The 24,095-nt window shown below is 39.9% G+C and overlaps 1 protein-coding gene across 3 annotated transcripts in view; it reads left to right on the plus strand.

Annotated features, from left to right (window-relative positions):
• The first annotated feature begins 1,319 nt into the window (after window positions 1–1,319).
• The window catches only part of ITIH5 (inter-alpha-trypsin inhibitor heavy chain 5), a 90,999-nt gene continuing 68,223 nt past the window's right edge, over window positions 1,320–24,095 (plus strand). For 2 of the 3 annotated variants that reach the window (XM_036761274.1, XM_036761273.1), the window contains exons 1-5: window positions 1,320–1,480; window positions 11,938–11,985; window positions 19,078–19,241; window positions 19,926–20,027; window positions 20,849–21,099. In XM_036761274.1, coding sequence (XP_036617169.1) covers window positions 1,373–1,480; window positions 11,938–11,985; window positions 19,078–19,241; window positions 19,926–20,027; window positions 20,849–21,099 — 673 coding nt within the window. In that variant the 5' untranslated portion in view covers window positions 1,320–1,372. The remainder of the gene's footprint in view (window positions 1,481–11,937; window positions 11,986–19,077; window positions 19,242–19,925; window positions 20,028–20,848; window positions 21,100–24,095) is intronic. The other variant, XM_036761275.1, reaches the window with a different exon arrangement.

Consider the following 24,095-nt stretch of genomic DNA (forward strand, 5'->3'; position numbering starts at 1 on the left):
TTCCAGCTTTACTGGACATTACTTTCCCTCCCATACTCTGTCCTACAGTCAAACTTTCTGTTCCTCACACATAATACTCCATCTCTGTCTCTGTTCCTTTGTTTGCACTGACCATCCACTAGCCTGGAATGCTCTCTTTCCTTTTCCTCTGCCTTAGAGTCCTTCTCTTTTAAAAAGCAACTCAAACATTTCTTCTGCGTGAAGCCTTTCTTGATCGCTGCCACCCTCCCCTCCCTCAGGTGCTAGTATCCTTTCTCCTAAACTACCTTGGCTCTTGCACATAATTGTATTCATTCCCTTGATATTCACATAGTATATAGTTATAAGTAGATACACAGTATATACTTATTATTATATTTACACAGCATATACTTATTATGTACTTGTTTTCCCCATTAGAAAGTAAGTTCCTAGGGAGTAGGAATGGTTTCGTTCTTGTATCTCCAGCGCCTACCACAGTACCTGCAAGCATATGTTAGGCGCTCTGTAAATACTGGTTGTTTTTTTAAAAGAACGTGAAGGGGGCTAGATGGACTGGAAGAGGTGAAGGTGATGTCTTGTTGAGGTGGGAACTGGGTTGTTCCCAAGAAACGAAACAAAGGGAAAAAGGTGACTTCGGACGAAAGTGAGGAGGAAAGGGGAAGCCACAAATGCCCTTTGTGGGCAAAGACAAGGTGGATCTGCAGGTAAGAGGACACGGGTGGCCCTACATTATTTAGGGTCTTTTGAACTGTGCGGGTGCAGAGAGGGATAGCCAGACACCTTAGAAGTCACCTAGTGTAACGCTCTGACTTTGTAGATAAGGAAGCTAAAGACTTGCCCAAAGCCACACAGATACTAAGCGTCCCAGCCGGAAATCGGACCCAGGTCTTTGATTCCTAAGCCCTCTTTGCACTGCATCACACGGTGTTGGGATATAGTGAACTTCCTTATTGGGTTATCGAGTGGGGGGGGGGGAGGTGCGCGGGTATTGCGGTCCCAAACTCAAACCGTTTTCGGTACCAGTGAGTATCCCTCCCGGGTTGTCCCTGTCCTGGCTCGAGGTCGTCTCTGACTCATGAAAGGGGCTGGGTCTGGCCGGGCGGAGGGGGAAGGGGAGGGCGGGGGCCGGAGCTGGGGCTAGTGGGGGTGGGGGGGGGGGTTGTCGCGGAGCTTCTCCCACCCCGTTGGCTCTCCGGCCGCCTCTTCTCCAGCTGGGAGGCAGCGGCAGAAGGACAGGGAGGAGCCAGAGCCAGGAGCTGCAGCTGCAGCCGCTGCTGTTGCTGCTGCTGCTACTTTCTCCAATCTCCCAGCCTCGGGCAGTCCCCACGGATCTGCCCTCTTGCTGCTGCTCCCCACTCCAGGATTTCTATCTGTCTCCCTGCCTTCCGACATGCTTCTGCTCTTGGGGCTCTGCTTGGGGCTCCCACTCTGTGTAGGGCAGCAGGACCCCCTGGCGCTGGCCGAAGAGCTGGAAGAGGAGTTAAGGTGGGACGATCAAGTAAGTCTGATGACTGTGGCGGGGGGCGGGGGTGGGGTACGGTGGAGTGGGGAGCAGAGCTGGTTAGCCTTCTCACAAGCAGGACACTATTCCTCAGTCTCTGTTTGACTTGCCTAACTTTCTCTTCATCACCATCCATACCATTCACCTCAGAAAGTCGAATGCCAGGTCTCCCAGCTTCTCCTTTGACTATCCCCAGGGGTCTCCCCTTGTCAGTTTGTTGTCTCTGATGATCAGGTGTATTGTAGCTGGATCGCTCTTAAGGTTTTCCAGTGTCCCCTTCAAGCGAGGATCCTTCTCTGCTCCTCCTCCCCACTTTCCATTCCAGTAGGGAACTCCAAGTTCAGTAGACTTCTTGGTCCCACTCACCTGCCAGGGTTGTGGCAGCTTTTTAACCCAAAATTCTGATTTTGGAGCAAGAGAAGTTCCTCATTATATTCTGGAATATTTGGGATATGGCTTCTTATTTGATTCTCGGAGGGCAGGCTTGTCTGATTGCTCCCTTGCAGGGTTCTGGGAAATGTCTTCAACCTCCAAACTACAAACTGTCTTCAATCTACAAACTGGGAGGGGGTAGCCTTTATTTTCCCATCTGAAAACACAATACCCATTCTCAGTATTGCGAATAGCTTTGGCTATGTTAAACTACACCAGATATAGCAACAAAAGCCTTGAAACTGGTGTCAAGAGACAAGTTGGAGACCTAGATTTGAGTTCTGATTCTGCCATTAACTGGTTGTGTAATTTTGAGCAAGTCTCTTAAGTCTTTCAAGTGAGGAGTCTAGAAGACATGATTTCTAAAGCCCTTTCGAGCGTTAGCAGTGCATAACTTAGAATCATGAGCCTTTGGTCCCAATGCTTCTTAGGAGCAATATTTAAAGGATGCAATATAGACTTAATAGCTAACAGATGACTTTTGAGTTGTTCTTAAAATACTTTTTATTGGTATCTTTTATTTTACAACACCTACATTTCCCAATGTATCTCCCTCTCTTCCTCTCCCAGAAAGCCATCACTTATAATAACAAATTTAAAAAGAGGAACCACCACCACCCCAACAACAACAACAAACCTTCAGCCAAACTAATCAGCACACCAAAGAAGTTTTATAGTGTATGCAGTGTTCAGCATACATGGTCCTTAACCTCTGCAAAGAAGCTGGAGGCATTTTCTCATATCTTTGGGGCTGAGCTTGGATATTAAGATTTCAAAGCATACTGTTTCTATTGCTTGGTGTTATTTTTTCCATTTACATTGTAATCATTGTACATATCATTTCCTGGTTCTGCCTATTTTACTTTGCATTGGTTCATATAAGTCATTCCTTCCTTCTCTGTATTCTTCATATTCGTCACATCTTACACTGATACCTCATGTAATTCCCTCCCTCCCTGGAGGGAGAGAGAGAAGGAATTAGCATTTATATTGTGACCTACTATGTGTCAGGCACTGTCCTAAGCACTTTTTACAAATATTATCTTATTTGATCCTCACAATAAGTATGCAAGGTAGGTGCTATTATTCACTCCATTTTACAGTTGAAAAAACTGAGGCAAATAGAGGTTAAGTGATTTGCCCAGGGTCATACCACTAGTAAGTATCTGAAGCCAGATTTGAATTCAGGAATTCCTGACTATAGGTCTAATGCTCTATCCTTTATATCACCAATTGCATCCAGTTACATTCAACTACCACAATTTGTTTAACCATTCCCTGGCAAATGAATATCCACTTTGTTTTCAGTTCTTCGCTCCTACAAAAAGTTCTGTTATAAATATTTTCATATATATGAGGCAATTCTTTTTCCACATACCTCATTGGGGGTGATATGCCTAGCAGTAGAAATTCTGGGTCAAAGGGTATGGACATTTTAATCACTTTCATTGCATAATTGTTTTCCAGAATGGTTGGGCTAGTCAACAATGAACTAGTGTGCCAGTCTTTCTACAAACCCTGGAACATTGACTATTCTAATCTTTTGTTAAGCATGATATTTTACCATCTCCCTGGATATCTTAGTTTTTTTTTTTCTGTGAAAAGGAAGCCTTCACAGGGTACTACTGGCTGCCAGCACAGTGAAAAGAATTTTCTGCAATTATAAGACCTTCAATAATAAGTGAGATGAAAGATGTGAAAGCTCTTTGAAAAGCATAAAGCAGAATGTGAATATAAATATAAAATGTTACATACTTATGGCTATTAAAATACATCATGCCACCCTGGGTATCATCAACAGTTATATTTGGGGAAAATATGTAGGTATTTGTTTCTTTTCCTAGCATTCCATAGTAGATACTGAAGAAAAATCCCATGGGGGCATCATGATGGATATTTTAATGTTGCTTTTGCTCAATGGATGTCTTAATCTTTAAAGGATGAATAACATTACATATAATTACTAGGATATAAGGATGGAGAGAGGAGAGAGAAAGAGAGAGAGAGGGGGAGAGAGAGAGAAGAATTAAATAGGAAAGCTAAAATGGAAAGGGAGGACCCCTGAATATTATAGGACTCCCTAAAGAACTTAGTGTAGTAGTGTACTTCTAGTCTGGGTATGGGGATGTTGAGAAATCTAGAATGATAAATTAGTGCAGGCTTCCTTTCTTTTCCAATATTCGCAAGGCTTTGGAACCTAACACATGGTAATTTTCATTCTTAATGAAAATTTCATTCTCCAAAATGCTTTGCTGTGTTGTTATTGTGCTGCTGGGTTCCATCAATTCCTCTTGTAAAGATCCTCAGCAGGAAGTTCAGAAATATTTTTGCATCAGAGGGGTGGCATGGCATAGCTAGTGTGTGGGGCCCTAAAGTGGAAAACTGGGCTCTCTCTCCAATTCCGTCACTCACTTGCTGTTTGACAGTAGGCAAATTACATTGTCCCTTTGTATTTGTTTTGCCCAAGGCACAAAAGCGAATAGTAATTTTCTGTGGGCAAATAATGATGTATCCTTCTTATCTCCCAGGAAACGATCTGAAATTCTAACCTAAAAATGCACCTTCTTCTCTCAATGAAAATATTTAACTGCTGAACAACCTGTAGGAATATTATGCCAGCTGAAGGAAAAATCTTGCATGGTTGATGTGTAATTACTCAAATTGGAATATGTCCAGACCACTGTGGCTGTATTATTCCTTGACACAGATGATAGATGACAACTCCAGTGGGCCAGTAATCTCTAGTCCTTGGTTAGGTTTCAAATTTGAAACAACTCTATTTGGGAACTCCCACCATGTTGGGTCATGAACTTTCTCAGGAGGAATGTTAACCACTAGGTTATTGCATATTCATACAATTATAGAATCTCAGGGTTAGGAGGAGCATCAGAGATCATTCAGTCGAACTCATACATGGACAGGAATCCCCCGTCCAATCCTTACCCTCATACAGTTTCCCTCAATGGGACCACACCCAAACTGTTGGGGTGATGAGCCTCTCTCTTATTCTCGTTCCCTCCCTCCCTCCTTCCTTCCCTCCTTCCTTCCTTCCTTCTTTCCCTCCCTCCCTCTTTCCTTCCTTCCTCCCTCCCTTATTCCCTTCTTCTTTCCTTCCTTCTTTCCCTCCTTTCCTACCTTCCTTCCTTCCCTCCTTTCCTTCCTTACTTCCTTCCTTCCCTCCTTCCCTCCCTCCTTCCTTCCTGCCTTCCTTTCTTCCCTCCCTCTCTACTTCCCTCCCTCCTTTCTTTCTTCCTTCCTTCCCTCCCTCTTTCCCTCTCTCCTTCCCTCCCTCTCTCCCTCCCTCCTTCCCTCCCTCTCTCCTTCCTTCCTTCCCTCCTTCTTTCCCTCTTTCCTTCCTTCCTTCTTGCCTGCCTTCCTTCCTTCCCTCCCTCCTTCCTTCCTACCTTCTTTCCCTCCCTCCCTCCTTCCTTCCCTCCCTCCTTCCTTTCTTCCTTCCTTCCTTCCTTCTTTCCCTCCCTCCCTCTTTCTTTCCTTCCTTCCTTCCTTCCCTCCCTCCCTCCTTCTTTCCTTCCTTCCTTCCTTCCTTCCTTCCTTCCTTCCTTCCCTCCCTCTTTCCTTCCTTCCTTCCTTCCCTCCCTCCCTCCTTCCTTCCTTCCTTCCTTCCCTCCCTCCCTGCTTCCTTTCTTTCTTTCTTTCTTCCTTTCTTCCTTCCTTCCTTCTTTCCCTCCCTCCCTCCTTCCTTCCTTCCTTCTTTCCTTCCCTCCCTCCCTCCTTCCTTCCTTCCCTCCCTCCTTCCTTCCTTCCTTCCTTCCTTCCTTCCCTACCTCCCTCCTTTTTTCCTTCCTCCCTCCCTCCCTCCTTCCTTCCTTCCTTCTTTCTCCTAAGGATACAATGAAACAGTTTCTACCTTTAAGGAGTTTACATTTCCTTGTGTCTTTGCATGGCCTTCACACATTCTTAGATTCTACGTAATTCTCCTATATCCCCTAACTTGGGCATAGACAAACCTCTCCTTTTCTTTGGGTTCTTAAGGGAAAACCCTCAAATTTTTGCTATCAATGACCAACTCTTTTATTCCATCCTTCTTACCTTTCTCCTTTCTATTTCCCCTTCTCTTCCCTTTTCATTTCTCCCCGGTCTCCCCTCCCTTTCACTCTCCATCTCCCCTCTTTTTTCCCTTCCTCTTTTCGAAGCTGCCCAAGGAAGGATCCAACAACTCAGGCAAACCTGATTTTAAACTGCAACTTTAAATGAAGAACTATTGAGAAGATTGTGGGGAACCTGCTGTGGCTCTCAGCACCCATTCACTTCATTTACTTCTCCCCTTTTTCCGATCTGAATCTTTTCTGTCTTCATGCCAGTGGGGAATGGGCTTTTCTTGAACCAATAAATAAAGAAGTTTAGGTCTTCAGGGAGGATCAGAGTTCCTTCTCTACTCCCTTCCAATGCTCTTCTCCACTGATAGGTCTTTTGAATACCCCAAGTGCTCTCCTCTCCTTTCCCTTTTTCCCTATTGGTGTTTGGGCTAGTCAGAGAACAAATATATCACATTAACCGGGGTTTTAAGGTGTTTCATTGTATCTGTTTACTGCCTTAGAAGGGACTTTGAAGACCATCTAGTTAGTTTAAAACCTTTATTTTAAGGATGAAGAAATAAAGATCTTTCCTACTTATTTTTTTCTTATTTCTTCCCTTTCTCTTCTATATAATTAGCTCCAGTCTCCTGTCTACTATTTAATCAACAAACATTTATGAAAAACCTACTATGGGCTAGGTACAGTGCTAGGTGATGGAGATACAAAGACACAATCTTCCCTGTCCTCAAAGAACTTAAATTCTATCAGGGAAGGCGACATGTAAATACCTACACACACACACACACACACACACACACACACACACACACACACACACAATAAATAAGAGTAGTGAGCAATGAGGCAGGATTAGTAAAGCAGGATATGGTTTTTGGGATGAGCTTTGAATGAAACTCAGGATTCTAAGAGGTGATGGTGAGGAATGAATATATTTAAGATATGTGGGGAAGTCTGTGGAGAAGAAGCAAGGGTGGGGATAGTATTTTGTGTGTAATGGGCAACAGGGAAGCTAGCTGGGCTATACTAAAGAGTCTGAATGGGATTAATATATAATAAGGCTGGGAAGATAGGTTGGAGACAGTCTGGGAAGGGCTTGAAATGTCAATTGTTGTTGTTTAGTCATTCGGTCATTTGTGACCCCATGGACCATAGCGTGCCAGGCCTTTCTGTTTTCCACTATCTCTCAAAGTCTGTTTGAGTTCACATTCATTGTTCCCATGACACTATCTATCCTTCTCATCCTCTGCTGTCCACTTTTCCTCTGGTCTTCAATCTTTCTCCCAACATCAGGATCTTTTCTAGTAAGTCCTGTCTTCTCACTACGTGGCCAAAGAATTTAAATTTCAGCTTCAGTATATGACCTTCCAGTGAATAGCCTGAGTTAATTTCTTTAAGTGTTTTGTAATTTGATCTCTGCTGTCCAAGGGACTCTCAAAAGTCTTCTCTAACACCACAATTCAAAAGTGTTGATTCTGTGGCACTCAGATTTCCTTATTGTTCAACTCTCACAGCCATACATTGCTACTAGAAAAACCATAGTGTTAACCATAGAGACCTTTGTTGGCAAGGTGATGTCTCTGCTTTTTAGTATGCTGTCCAGATTTGCCATAGCTTTCCTTCCAAGGAGCAAGCATCTTTTAATTTCATGGCTGCAGTCACCATCTGCAGTGGTCCTTGAGCCCAAGAATATAACACGTGACACTGCTTCCATCTCTCCTTCCTTTATTTGCCAGAAGAGTTTGCATTTTATATTGGAGGTGATAGGGAACCACTGGAGTTTATTGAACAGGGAGTGACCTATGCTTTAAGAATATCACCGTGGAGGCTATGTGGAGAAGGGGTGTGTGTGTGTGTGTGTGTGTGTGTGTGTGTGTGTGTGTGCACGCGCCCGCACAATGGAACTGGAGGCAGGGAGACCAATTACAAAGCTGTTGCAATAGTCCAGGAAAAAGATCCTAGGATTGTGTCTGTATGAGTGAGGCAAAGAGAATGAGTTTGAAAAATGTTGTGGAGGTCGAGTTGTATTTTGTTGTGTTTTAACACATCACTTATGGACTTGTAAAGGAACTCTTCTTTCTCTGATCCCCCATTCCAAGACACATTCACAGCTACTATGGATTCATTTCCAGGTCCTGTCAAGGTGGTTTGTCCATATTGCTTTATTAATCCTACCCATCTGACTAAACACAGTCCTCTTTTTCACTGTACTCTAAATGTATAAAACTCTGGTATAGTGGATAGAATGCTAGTCTTACAGACAGTAAGACCTGAATTCAAATCCTGCTTCTGACACATAGTAGGTTATGTGATCCCAGGTCAGTGCCTTAACTTTTCAGTGCTTTAGGCAACTTTCTAGACTATAAATTGCAGAGATAGTGACCACCTGTATTAGTAGAGGGATTTTCCTAACCTGGGAGATCCTTATGTTATTGAAATTACAGTCAAGTCCCTATCCTTATCTTTTCCACTAAACTTCGGATTAGCAAATTATGCCATGCTTCATTTTCTTGTCTGGACTAAACTCAGTCCCTGTCAGCTTGTTGGGAGGACTGATGAACAGCAACAAGTACTCATAAAAGGATCCAGGGATGCTTCTTCTAAGATCTGTAATTTTGTTCATATGGTACACCTTCCCTTCTACCAATCCAGTTGAAAGGACATGATTACTACCAGCTTGGTGATGAGCCTCCCAGATCTAGTTTGGTTGGTCTTCAGACAACAGATGGACTGTGTGTCATAGGTGCCCATCCCCAGTCCTGTCCTAGGTACCCAGCCAGCTTGTTAGGAACCGTCAGAGCTTATGCTACACTGAAAGAGTTTTGGAAAATCCAGGATTACCTCCATAATGCAATGACACATTAGAGTAGGGATTTACCATCCTATATAATACCTCTGGATCTTTGCATTGGCCTGACTTCTCAGCTCTGGATCTTTCCCTTTCCTAAGGGCCAGCTCAAGGGCCACTTTCTATGGGCTTTCTCCATCTTGGATTCTTTTGCATTTATTTTTTCTGTATATACATTTTAGCCTTCAATAGAAGGAGAATTTAGGGCAGCAAGGTGGTGCAGTGGACAGAGTGGTAGGCCTGGAGTCAGGAAGACTCATCTGTCCTCAGACACTTACTAGTTGCGTGACTGTGAGCAAGTCATTTAACCTTGTTTGTCTTAGTTTCTTCATCTGTAAAATGAGCTGGAGGAGGAAATGCAAACCACTCCAGTATCTTTGCCAAGAAAACCCCAAATGAGGTCACAAATTGTTGGACACACTGAAATAATTCAACAACCACAAAAGAAGAATTCTGAGGGCCAGGAGGGTTTTTTGGGTTTGTCTTTGTATTCTTAGCACCTATCATTGTGCCTTGTAAATAGCAGACACTTGCTGAATACTTGTTGAATTTGTGAAATTGAATATTTAACTAGTAATAATGAGATTGCCACCGCCCACACCTAGTTCCAATAGGCACCAAGAATTTATATATGAAGACCACAAAAAATGTTAACCAGAACTTTACCTTTTCAAGAAAATTTCGATTCTGTTCATTTTAAGTTTGGCCTGAAGTATGGCCATAATGATCCCCTAGAGAGACCTAGATAGTCATCTCAGAAGCAAAAAGCCCACTTCTCTTGTTATCTATGAAGTCTGTTTACCAGAAAAATATATTTTACAAAGGAGAGACTTCAAAGAAAATATTTTAGATCAATCAAGCTCTATGTAATTCCCACGGGGAATTGGGCCCTTCCGTTGAACCATAGAGTGATCTTAAGTGGTTCTCGGCCTTTTCATGATTTCAAGGTAGAAAAACCTTAAAGTTAAAAAAAACCCGAGATACTTGAGTAGAACTGGGTGAGTAGCTGTTCCTTTGGCCTCTTGCAGGTGTCTGAAGAATGATTCACTGTTCCTACCCCGTTCTGAGGGTCAAAAATTACCATGCTCCCTGAAGTTCTCACCTCAGCCTAAATACCATGTTTCTTCCCTCTCTTTATTATGACTCGGGTTCCCTTATGCTGAGATGGCTCCGTAGTGATTTATATAGCATTCTCTGATCACTATATAAATGCTGACCTATAGGTGGCAAAAAGTGCTGGACTTGGAGTCAGGGAGACCCGAGTTTGAATTCTGCCTCAGATACTTCACTAGCTGTGTGAATCTAGGAAAGTCACTTAATTTCTCTAAACCTTGGTTTCCCCATTTATCAGATGGGGAAAACAATATCACCTTCCTCATAGGATTGTCATGAAGAGCATACAAAATAATAAGGACAATCTGGCTGGTAAACCTAAACCACTGTATAAATGTTAGCTACTCCCCAGTTGCCTTGCCCTCTGCCCTCCAAAAAATGTTAGCTGTTATTATTAATTTTATTACCCAAATGTTTTAGCAACAAACTGACAGTCACAGAGTCACAGAATTTCAGAACTGGAAGGGCCCTCAGAGGCTATGTAGTCCAACTCATTCTGGAACAAGAATTTTTTCTACACTGTACCAGACAAAGGGTCATCCAACCGTTGCTTGAAGACCTCCTGAGGGGGAATTCCAAAGGCAGCCTATTCCACATTTGGGTAGCTCCAATGGTCAGGAAGTTTGTCCTCACATCAGGCTTCTCTGCAGCTTTCATCCAGTATGCCCAACATTAACCTTGAAGGGATGGCTCAATATTCAGTAACAACTGAAATAGGGCGCTGATGCTGTAGCTCGCCGCTAGCATTTACACATCACTTTAAGCTTTTAAAGCACTTTGCAGGCATTATCTCATATTATACTGACAACAGCCTTTAGAAGTAAGTGCTATCATTCTATCCATCATATAGATGAGGGAACTGAGACAAACAGAAGTCAAGTGACTTGCCCAGGGTCACTCAGCTAATATGTGTCTGAGGCCAAATTTGAACTCTTCCTAACTCCAGGCCCAGGGGTCTGTCTGCTGCACATCTAGTTTTAGCTCACATTTATGTCGAGCTTTTAGATGTACAAAACACTTTCTTCAAAATAAACCCGCTTTCAAGCTCCCTTTGAAGTGTTGTCTCCCCCTTTATCAAGGCCCGTCAATCTTTAGGGTCTTTTTTTTTAATGCTAAGAATATCCAGTATGAGTCTCCTTTTTTTCCCTCAGGGGAGGGACTCCCTTCCCCATGATCATCATTGTTAATACTGTATTATGAGATTTTTACCATTAATTATTATTAATAGTACTTAATGAAAAGAAAAAAGAAGATCTGATTCTCTTCATGCCTCCCCTAGAATGAAGCACTCAAAGCTGCCTGGCACCAGGAAGAGAAAAAATGTAGTTAGATTGTGAACTCCCTGAGGGCAGGGATTAGCTTTCTCTCTGCGTGTATTTCCATTCATAGCACTTAGCACAGTGCCTGGCATATACTAAACACTTAATAATTGCTCCTTGACTTGACCTGCGAGATAGGTAGCAAAGGTACCTGGGAGAAAACTGAGACTGGAAATGGTTGAGTGTCTTTTCCGAGAAAACTCCTTGCTTCCGCCAACAGACTTTGGGTGAATATTCAACATATCGAGTCAATAAGATAGTCACAAAAATCTAACTGTGTCTTCAGTGAAGGTGTTTCCTGATATTCTGAATTAAATTGAATATTGACCACCAGTCCCTCAAATTAACTTTAGACATCTTAATTCTGTGTCAGCTGTTATAAGTCAGAGTAGTGTTCATTTCAATGCAGCAAAGAAATGGAATAACTTTCATCTTCTCTGTTAACATATTGCCTTACTAGCTAAGCATGCATCTGGGTCTAAGCACTTTGTCACAGCTTTAGATAACAGCTCATTTAGTTTCTGGCTATTAATATGGCACCCCTACAGCACCCTAGGGGTATGAAGAAATATTCTGAATTTAAAAGATGTTTTTTAGAAAAGGATCCACAAATCCACAAACCCACAAATATAAAGCATCTAATCAGCCATTCGTGATCGTATTTCATGAATCTTTTTTTTTTTTTAGCAGGTTGGACACCGAGTCCCAAGACAGGTCAGGCTACAACAGAGGCTGGTATGTATATTCATTCGGCATCTGAAAAGCAGATTTCCTTTCCTCTTCTAATTCCTTTGAACTAGCCATTGCCTTTGATTAAAGCTCCCTGAAAACTTATAAAGAAGCAGATGAATTAATGCCAGAGTTTGATAGTATTAAGCTTTGAAAGCTGTTGTTGTTTTATAGGACTTTTAAAAAATAGATGTGAGCTTTCCTTTTTGGCAAAGGAACAGATCGCGTCAGTAGGAAAGCAAGGACAAAGTATTTTAAAAATAATCTACTACATAGGGTTTCAAAGGCCCTCTTGCAAAAATAAAACCAAACATGAAACTTTTTTTTCTTTTAACATTTCTCTTCAATCCCCCTGGGAGTTTAAAAACAACAAAATCTTCTTAGTGAAGTAAACAAACAGAACATCCACAGATGTAGGCTAAAGCTTCATGGGATGAAAGTTGGGCAAGAATTTGAGTGCATTTCGGAGGTTAACAGATTGGGAGCTTGGGATAACCTCCAGCAATTCTAATAACTTATTTTGGAGTCTTCTTTTACTGACTACTGTGTACTCAAGGATAAATCATTTTGAAACAGTGAGAAGCTCCACAAATCTCTAGGGTCTTTTTTTTTTAATATTAGGAATGTCTAGTGTGAGTCCCTTTTATTCCCTTGGGGAGAGACTTCCTTCCCTGTGATTGTCACTGTTAACATTGTATTATGAGCTCTTTATCATTAATTATTATTAGTAGTACTTGTGAAAAGAAAAAAAGGAGACACAACTCTCTTAGGGCCTTCCTTGGAATGAAGTAGTCAAAGCTGCCTGGCACCAGAAGGAGAGAGATGTTTGTAGTTAGAATTCCATCTGCATCCTTTGGGGCTGACCATCCTTGATGCTCATCTGATGTTAACTTGCTTTCCCTTAAACTGTTAATCTGTTATTATTGAAGGCCAAGGATTTAACATTTTCTTAGGTCCTTCATAGTGCCCAGCACAGTGTTGGGTAACTATATTGCAATAACCACTGTGTCATGAGTGTCCTCCATTGTTGCTACTGTTCCTAACCTCTGTAATCTTTAATAAATAGCCTTTATAAACCAGAGGTTTTGGCATATGCCTATAAACCCTGCTGCTCAGGATGCTGAGACTGGTGGATCACTTGAGCTTGGGAATTCTGAGCCATACTGGGGTTAAAGCTGATTGGATGTTCACACAAAGTCTGGCATCAATATGGTGAGCCCCTGGGATTGGAGGGCTATCATGTTGCCTATGGAGGGGTGAACTAGCTCAGGTCAGAAAAGCAGAGCGGGCCAAAGTATTGAGACTGGGCTTGGGAGTGATGACTGTACTTCCATGTGGGGTGAGATAGGGAGACCTGGTCTCAAAGAAACAACAAGCAAACAAATCCCTCCCCTATACCCTTCCTAAGTGGCACTGGCTAAAGACATTCATCATCTGGCGATTAATCTTTGGATGGTTGGATATTAATAAGCACTTTTAGTGGATTCATTAATTTAGTTAATGATTTAATTAATTCTTTAAAAATTTAATTTTTTAAAAAATTTAGCGATGCAATTTTGATATCATGGACATTTCCCAGTAAATACCTAAACACCACCCTCATTCCCTCAAAGAATACACTTCTGGAAAACAGCTACTCTGTTAACAGAAAGGGCAGAGGTACCCTTTAACTTTTTATAGTATTGAACCAAAGTTGACCACTATATTTGATGAGGGTTTTATTGCCTTTTTTTCACATTTATTTACATACTACACCACAGTCGTCACTAAACATTGTCTTCTTTTGGCTCTGCTTTCTCCCCATTGCCTTATTTGCAAGTCTTCCTATGTTTCTCTGAATTCTTCATACTTCTCATTCCTTACAGTGCCGTCATACTCCATTACATTCATATTTGCTAACCAGCCCCTGGTCATTGGGAATTCTCCGGTCATTTTGCTTCCAGTGCTTTGTTATTGCAAATAGTATTGCTATGAACATTTTTGCACATGAGCCTTTTCTTTCTGTCAACAACCTCCTCATTCTTAAACCCCTCTCTTCAGTTAGATCACTGCAAGTTATAGAGGTAGTGAACCTGCAGCCTTGAGGCCACATGTGGCCTTCTAGGCCCTTAAGTGTGACCCTTTGACTGAGTCCAAGTTTTACAGAACAAATTCTTTTATTAATGGCATTTGTTCTGTGAAGTTTGGATTCAGTCAAAGAGCTGCACTTGAGGACCTAGTGGGCCACATATGGCCGTATATGTGTGTGTATACGTGTATAAATAAATGAATATATATTTAGAGTATATACATATATTTAGAGTACATACATAAATGTACATATTTTATATGTACATATAAATGTATATGTAAAGTATATATACACTTATGTATATATTTATACTTGTACATATTCAGATTATATATGTACATATTATTTAAACATACACATATACACACAGACATCCATATGTATTTAGACCTATGATTTCACTGGTATGGGGGCTCCCAGATTAGGGAACTAACTTCTTCTACCTGCACAGGTTTGTACCTACTCTGCCACTTTTGGTTTTGGAGATTTGCCCACAACAGTGAGAGATTAAGTGAATTACCCAAGTTCCAGTTCATACAGTCAAGCTCTGTCAGAGGCAGGAATTGAACTGATGTTTTCCTGGCTCCAAGGCAGAGTCTCCATCCGATATATCACTACATGCTGCCATATGTTTTGTTGATGCTGTTCAGTTGTTTTTCAGTGGTGTCCAACTCTTTATGACCCCATTTGGGGTTTTCTTGGTAAAATTATTGGATTGGTTTGCCATTTCTTTGTCCAGCTCATTTTACAAATGAGGAAACTGAGGCAAACAGGCTTAAGTGACTTGCTTAGGGTCACGCAGCTGGTAAGTGTCTGAGACCAGATTTGAACTTATGAAGATGAGTCTTCCTGGCATTCTATCCACTGAGTCACCTAGCTGCCCACTGCTACATACAGAGTGTCCCCAAAGCCTCAGTGCAGATTCAAACCTAGCAATAAATTTGTATAATATACTATAACAAACTAATTAATAAGCTTGCATCTGCACTAAGGCTTTTGGTACATCCTAATCGTATATGTAATGTATATCTATATAATTTTCTATAGTTATATTTAATCTGTATCATTTATATTTATAAAAGCTATCCATATTTCTATTCTTAACTTCATAGAAATGAAGACATAAGATAGATGTGTATAGAAAATATTCTTTTACAAGTAAAGAAAGTGGGCACAGATGTGAAATTATTTCCTTATAGCAGATGAAATTATTTCTTTAGTGACAGTAGTATGAACAAAATTCAGTTTTTTATCTCCATGTCTTCCTAGGTTTATGTGTAATATAAAGTAAACAATATTGTGGTTTCATTATCATTATCACCTTAAGACACTTAGGACTTATGTTTAATTATGTGTCTTTAGGTTAGATTAGAGTAATTCCATAAAATGTTTACTTGAGACTGACACTGAGAGGTATTATGGCATAGCTGATAAAGACTTGGCCTCAGAGCCAGAACGACCTGATATTAGGTCTTGCCTGGGTGATACATATTGACTGTATAACCTTAGTCAAGTCAGTTAATTACTCAGTGGCTAGGCAGCTATCTGAGACTATAAGGTTCAGAGAAGGTACTGACCTGAATTTAAAGACCATAGATTTTAAAGCTGGAAGGGACCTTAGAGTTAAATGAGTCCATTCTCCTCCCTTCCCCACCAACCTTGCCTTCCCCAACCCAACAAGTCAAGAAACATTTTTAAAACAACTATATGCCAGGCTCTATGCTAAATATTGGAGATACAAAAACAGTAAAAAAAAACAAAACAAAACCAGAACAAAACACAAGCAAACAAAACAAAAAACCACAAGCTCTCAGAGTCTGAGGGAAGCAACATATGAACACCTATGTACAAACAGGACATAGGATAAATTGGAGATATTAACAGAGGCAAGGTACTAGAATTAAGAGGCATGGGGAAAGTCTTGTTGGGATTCTAGGCAGGATTTGAAGGAAGCCAAGAAAGCCAGGAGCCAGAGATAACAAGGGAGGGAGAGTTCCAGGCATGGGGGACAGCCAGTTTTTGAAAATGCATGGAATCTGGAGATGGAGTGTCTTGTTTGATGAACAGCAGTAAAGCCAGTATCACTGGAGCACAGAAGACTTTGTGGGGAGTATGATATAAGGAGACTGGAAAGTAGGAAGGGGCCCAATTATATAGGGTTTTAAAAGCCAAACAAACAGAAGGTTTTATATTTGATTCTGGAGGTAGTAAGGAGCCATCCTTCATTTTATAGATGAAGAAATTGTAGCCCAGAGAAGTGAAATTACTTTCCCAGGGTCACACAGTCACACTTTTCTGGTAACTTCCCATGTCAATGCAGTCACACATCAAGTTCCTACCTTATTCCCATCCAATTTGAGAAAAAAGCCAAAAAGATTTGGGCGTAGATGAATGCCTTGGGGATAATTCAGGTCATCTTCTTGTTACTTGATTTTAAATAACTCACTTGAGTCATGTTGAGATTTTTAGTCCATGAATTCCCAAGGACAGACTGCTTTTCAATCTGTTTTAGCTTTCGTAGGAAATAATGAAGGAAAAATTATATTGTGTCACAGGAAGAACTTCCTCCACCCTAATTTTCCACTTTTATTTCCAAATTAAAAAAAAAGCAATGAGAGTATGGAAAGGGTGTTGTACCATTAAGGAACCCTCATTTTGAGATGATTGAAGCAACTGTTTTATATTTCCTCCATTCCCATATACTTACGAAGTGCCTCATTTAAACTTTGCTGGGCATTCAGGAACCTCTGTGATCTTGGGTCTCTTTACCTACAAGACCTAGAAGACTCCATTCTAGTCAGGCTCACTCTGTTACTGCCACAGGATTATGTGCTAATTATTCCTACCTCCATTCTTTGCTTGTATGTCCCCCCCCTTTTTTATAATGCCCTTCCTTTGCTTCTAAACTGATCTATATTCTATTCATTTCTGAGGATCCAGTCAAGTTCTGCTTCTTCCACAAAGTTACCTTTGCATACTGCAGTTCTCACTGATCTCTAGAGAAGCCGTATCATGTAGTGGGAAAATATAATATTTGGAGTCAGAAGGCCTGGGTTCTAATTTCAACTTTTACTTACCGCCCACGTGAGCTTAGACAAATGTCTTTGCCTCTCTTCATACGTGTCTTCATATGTAAAATGAAGCAGATGAGATAATTTATAAAGTACCTTTCTGAGATATGAATCCTTTTCTCTAAACTCTGACAATACTTAGAGTAAGTACCACACATACAGCATTTAATTTATGGGTATTTGTTTAGTTTCTGCAATTGAATAGTACATTCATTCAGGGAAGAAACCATGTGTCATTTTCCGCACATTCTGCATCATCTCAACATGTGTTTGGGAATATGAGATGGAAGAAGAGTGTCAACCATCCTGGAAGGTGGGGGCGGCAAAGGGCAAGGCTCCAGAAAAATGCCCCAACATCAAGAGTAACTGGTAAACCATTCTGAGCTAAAATGCCACTCCTTTGCCCAGCTTTCAAAGACTTTCACAGCCTGTTACCAAACCTAACTTTCTAGTCCTATGCTATTTTTCTCCATATATTCCAAGCTTAAAGAAAATTTGTTTGCTTTCCTCCCACAAACACATTCCATGCTCTCTCATCTCCATCCTTTACCTATGCTATTTCGTAGGCCAGCAATGATGTCCCTCTCTCACCTTATCAATTAGTTTCCATATAGCCATAAAAACACAATTCATATGCCTCATCTTTCATGAAGTCTTTCTTGACTCTTCTGGTTGGTTTCCTCTCAGGCTTCACATAGTTCTTTGTTTTGTAGCCCTTTAGTGCATTTATCAGGTCATATGGTAGTAATCTGTGGGGAACATCCTTCTATTAGAATCAAATAAGCTCAGTGAAGGCAAGGATTATAATTCATTTGAACTTTGTATTTCTCTGCGGTTAACACATTGTCCTACAAACAAGCACTTAACAAATGTGCGCTGAATTAATAAATCAATGCCCTACCATGGGTGAGCTTGTAAACTTTCTGTAGACTGAGTTCTTAAACTTTTTTGTAGAGTTATCTTTTCATGTACAAAATTCCTGGGCACCGCCAAATGGTTCAGCACCAGAAGCTCATATTATTTTATTGGTGAAAATTAAATTTAAACAATAAACATTAAAGAAGAGGAATCAACTATCTGTTTTGCCACTGCACCCTAAGGAACCTTTCCATCTAACCCTCAGTTGAAACTTTCCATATGTGTTGCCTCACTCACTGGAGCATGAGCTTCTCGAGAGCAGGGACTCCATGACTTTTCTATTTGTAGTCTCCATCACTTAGCACAGTGTTTTGTGAATCGTAAGTACATAAAAAAATACTTCATTCACTCAGGAATTGTATTTCCTCAAATCTTTTATTTTTTCATAGGAGAGCAGAACTTTAATATTTCCAGTATTTTGTTGCTTAATTCTCAGAAGACTTTTGTGACTTAGTGCCATCACTGCTGAATAGGAGAAAATATCTGAGTTTTAGAGGTAAACTCCTGGCATAAGTCCTCACTGAATAGTTACTGAACCAAAGATGAAAGAATCAAGGGTTCTTTTAATTGAGTCCTTTATTGAAATGTTTGACCAATTCAGTGGTCTTTGATTATTCATAGCTTTTAGGGGAAGTTCGGATTGCATTATAAGGTTAAAACAACATCGATATAGTAGAAATCACTTTGTACTTGGAATCAGAAAGACTGGGTTCAAATTGCAGCTCTAATACTGACTAACTGTGTGACCAAGGGCCAGTCATTCCAACTTTAAGCCTCAGTTTCCTTATTGTAAAATGGAGATGATTTTCTGGCACTATGTATCTCACAGGGTTGTTGTGAAGAAAGCAAGGTTTACTCTCTGGGGAAAAAAAAGAATGGGAATCATATGATTTAGCTCTGGAGAAGAAGACAGGTAAGGGAGAAAAAAAAAGAAAAGGCCTCCAAACTACCCCAAAATTGCCCTAATGAAAAATCTTTCTTTGAATCATGGACCAACCAAGCATGGACAATAATCAATAGTTCTTTTAATTCCCATAGAAAACAAAGCCCTTGATGACGCACTTTTCGGTGAAATCTACCATTATCTCTCGTTATGCCTTCACCATGGTTTCCTGTAGCTTGCTGAATCGGGCATCAGAGGACAAGGAAGTTGAGTTTCAGATGCAGATCCCAGCTGCAGCCTTCATTACCAACTTCACTATGTAGGTGGTATGACTGTCAAAAATTCAGCATGAATCCCGTACTGTAGGATGGTTGAGGCTGGCCTACAATGGCATAGATGATTTGGACAATGGTGAAAATCAAGGGCAGTGCTGAGGATTTGGTGGGGAATGTTAGAGTGGGAAGTGTATGTGTGTATGTATACATACTACATACACACAAATATATATGCATATGTATATATTCTGTAATTTATAATATAGGCATGTATATATTTATGATAATCCAGGAGATTTGAAAAGCACTTTAAATTATGTAGGGTAGCAGATCTGTTTTTGGCTTTAAGCTGAACTCAAGAGATCTACAAAACGGGGTGGTGTTTGGGGCTTAATTTTAGGTTTGGGCAAAGGTCCAAAATGGTGCCTATTTTTTGTTGTTTGTTCTGGTCCTATCCTGTTTTGTGTATATATCCAATTTGAGGCAGATGGCATGATTTACTCCTGCAATATTATTTAGACTTTATGGGTTGAGTCTTGCCATTCAGACCTATTGAAAATTGCCCAGGAGAAAAATGAGCAATCTGTGGGTAGCATCCTGGAACTTTTTCTTTCTGTACGTTGAAAAGAGAAATAAAAATATTTTTCTAAGGTTGCTGTGGTTACATGCACCGTATCTCAAATTGTCTATTAACTCAAGGTTTGTAACGGCTATCGCTTCTGTTTTAGGGTTGTTGGAGACAGGGTTTATCAGGGGGAAGTTGCAGAAAAAGAAAAGATACATGGTGATAGAGCAAAAAAGCAAGACAATAAGACCTTGGAAGATAATGGGTAAGTATCATTTAATGAAAGGGTTAGTTTTACTTTTGGGAAATCTTGAATGGAACAGCATTTTTGTAACTTCTCATATTCAATTTCCCTCTTTCTCGGGCCTGTCTCCTGCCAAAGTGTATTGAGTGTATCTGTTTAACAGCTTCATCAATCCACTATCCCTTACCAAATGTGGAGAGCCGATATCGTATCAGTTTTAAAGTTGCGGAAAGTATCAAAAGCCATTTAGAATTCTTAGCTGAGTAAAGAATGAAATTTATATCTCAACTTCAGGTCTTGCTACCTATCTTCCAACTGTTTAAAATTCCTTTTCACTGGTTGCCCCCTTTTGTCTTTCCTGCAGTTTTGGGATGATACAAATAAGAAAATGGTGTTTGGCTTTTGTATTCTCTGTCATCCGGATAGTAGCATGATTTAGCAAGAGGCTGTGTTATGGAGCAGATAAAGATCTGGCTTTGGAGCCAGGAAGACCTGAGTTAGAGCATTGTCTTTTACGCATACAGGTTGTGTTATCCCGGACAAGTCCCTTCATCTTTTAGTACTCTAGGTAAATGTCTAAGACTGTAGGTTGCAGAGAAGAGAGAACTCTATGTCCGTCTGCACGAAATCACAGGTCCAGTCCCCCTTGCTATTGGCCATCATTTGTTATCTGCCCTAGGACTTTCCTTCTTTATCACTTGTAATTCTTCTCTTCTTCAGCTTTCTTGTCTTCTTCCCTCTTATCCCCACTGATGATGAGGGAAGCTGGGGAAACAGCTCAGTGGTGAGATGGCTGAGGGCTGTGAAGTGCACGTTATGGTGGCTTTGTCTTGTCTTTACAGGGAAAAGGGGACTGAGACTTTCAGTGCCTCTGTCACCATCCCCAGCAAAGATAAAGCTGCCTTCTTCCTGCATTATGAAGAGCTTTTGCAGAGACGGCTGGGAAAGTATGAGCATGTAATCAGTGTCCGGCCCCAGCAGCTTGCAGGGAGATTGCATGTAGAAGTGAATATTCTGGAAAAGTCGGGCATTGTGTCCCTTGAAGTACCGCCGCTGCAAAACAGCAGGCAGAAGGGCAGCGGGAAAGTGGAGGGTAAGTAGTGGCTGGGATGCTAAACCTTCCAGATCGTGATCTCTGCTCTTCACTATGCCAGGACAATAAGCAGAGTCCATATTACATAAGGATGACTACCTATGTGTTATGATTTCAGGATTGCAGAGAAAGCTCCTCATTTTATAGAATATATTGACAAGCCCTACCTATGTGTTATGATTTCAGGATTGCAGAGAAAGCTCCTCATTTTATAGAATATATTGACAAGCCATCTATCTGTCTATCTATCTATCTATCTATCTATCCATCCATCCATCTATCTATCTATTTATTTATGTACAAAATGAAATTCTTTAATGAGGAATTGAGGAGCCATTAGGACAGTGGCACCTGGAATGTACAGAAGAGGGGCAGGGGGTGGGACTAGACACCATGCTGAATAAGAGCTAGTTAAAAGAATTGATTACATTTACCCTGGATAGGAGATGATTTAAACAGGACCTGATAGAGCTGTCTTCAAATATTTGAGGAGTTATCATCCGTGAAATATGGGAAGGAGGAAATATAGCTCCTCCTCACCACTCTCCATAGTAGTCATTAAAAGCTTGGGCTTTAATCACACAAGGTATTGTTATTTTTTAAAATAAGCGTTACTTATGTATTTTGGTTTTTACATCACCATAGTTTTGCCCCAGTATCTCTCCCCCTCCCCCTCCCAGAAAACCACCCCATATAACAAATAGAATTTTAGAAGAAAAAAAGAGAATAGAATCAGTACAACCAATCAATACATTGACAGTGTTCAAAAACGTGTAATGTTCAACAACTTTGGACCTCTCAGCTCTGTGAGGGGATGGGTTGGAGGTTGGGAGCATCCCCTCATATCTCTCCACCATACTTGTTCTTTAAAATTTAGTGATGCTTACTTTTGATATTTTTGGTGTGTAGGTGGTTATTCCTCCCATTTCCATTATTGTAATTATTGTGTATATTGTTTTCCTGGCCCTGCTTACTTTACTCTGCATCAGTTCATAGAGATCTTTCTCTGACTCTCTATGTAACATTCATCATTTCTTACAGCATAATAAAATTCCTTTACATTCATTTATGTATCAAAATTTGTTTAGTCATTCTCCAGTCAAGATGCTTCTACTTTGTTTCTATTTTTTTGTCATCACAAAAGTGATGCCATAAATATTTCAGTGCATATGAGTATTTCTTTTCATCCATGGCTTCCTTTGGGCATAAGCCCAGTTGTGGAATTACTGAGGCAAAGGGTATAACATTTTAGTCATTTGCTAATCCCATATTGATTTCCAAATTGGTTGTACCAGTTCCTAGCTCCACTAACAGCACACCAATTTGCCTGTCTTCCCCTCCAGCAATGACTATTGCTATTTTTGCCGTCTTTGCCAGCTTGAAGGATATGAAGTAAAACCTCAAAGTTGTTTTGACTTGCATTTCTCTTATTATTAATTATTTAGAGCATTCTTTCATGTGGCTGTCAGTACTTTTTAATTTTTCTTTTGAGACTTGTTTGTTCATATTCTTTGACCACTTATCTCTTGGGGAATGGCTGTTTGTCTTATGTACATCTGTTAATTATTCATCTATCTTGGATCTCAATCCCTTATCAAAATTTGATACAAATTTTCTATCAAGATTTGATATAAATTTTTTTTATCAAGATTTGATACAAATTTTCTATCAAGATTTGATATAAAGATTTTTACCATTTGACAGCTTCTCTTCTTAGCCTAGGTGCATTAACTTTGTGCAGAAGATTTTCAGCTTTGTGTAATCAGTTATTTATTTTACTTTTTGAAATTGCTTCTATCCCTTGTTGGTTAAGAATACATCTCCTACCCACACCTATGAATAGTGTGATCTATTTCTCTTCCAATTTTTTATAGTGTGATAATTAACATTAAGATCATGTATCCATTTAGAGTATATTGTAGAATATAGTGTAAGCTGCTGGTCTAAGTCTAATCTCTGTCAAGTTGCTTTTTAGATTTCCAGAAGTTTTTATTAAATAGGAAGTTTTTTCTTAAGTTTTTGACTTTATTGGCTTTATTGAAAACTGGTTTATTGAGTTTCATTGTTTCTGATTCTCCCTGATCTAGTCTGTTCCATTTAGCTACCTTTCTGTTTTTTGAATCAATACTAGGTGCTTTTGAAAACTGTTGCTTATGATATAGTTGAATATCTGGAAGTGTTCTTTTCCTTCATCCCTACCCCTTTTCATTATTTCTCTTGATAGTCTAGATCTTTTGTTTCTCCAAATTAATTGTCATTGTTTTATAAAATTCTATGAAGTGTCTCTGTGATAATTTGATTGTTATAGCATTAAAAGTGTAAGTTAACTTTGGTAGAATTTTCATTTTTATTATATTGGCATGACTCAGCCATGAGCCTTCCAGTCATTTAGGCTATATTTCATTTCTTTAAAGAGCATTTTATAATTAAATCTATACAAATCTTTTGTGTACTTTAGCAGTTTAATTCCCAAATTCTGCATTTTATGGCTTAGATTTTATAATTATTATATAGAAAGGCAGTTGTTTCTTGAAGCTTTGTTTTTTAGTCTGCAAATATGCTGAATTTATTTACTTGTATTGATAAGTATCTTGCTGATTCCCTAGTTTTATCTTTTCTTTATCTATCTTTAGGGTATTTTTCTTTTGTCTCGTTGCTGTTACCAGCATTTCCAAAATTTTATCAAATAATAGTGGGGAGAGTAGATATCCTTACTTCACAACCATATTATTGGAAATGGTTTTAGTGCATCCCCATTGCATATGATGCTTGCTTTTAGTTTTAGGTAGATCCTTTTTCTTTTTAGCTTTTTTTCCAATTACATGTAAAAACAATCTTTAACATTTTTTTATTTTGAGTTCCAAATTCTCTCTTTCCGTCTCCTTCCCCCTCCTTGAGAAGGCAAGCAATTTTATATAAATTATACATGTATAGTCATGTAAAACATTTCCATATAGGCCATGTTGCAAAAGAAAATACAGACAAAAAAAAAAACT

Source organism: Trichosurus vulpecula, chromosome 5, assembly GCF_011100635.1.
Source record: "Trichosurus vulpecula isolate mTriVul1 chromosome 5, mTriVul1.pri, whole genome shotgun sequence".
Lineage (NCBI taxonomy): Eukaryota > Metazoa > Chordata > Mammalia > Diprotodontia > Phalangeridae > Trichosurus > Trichosurus vulpecula.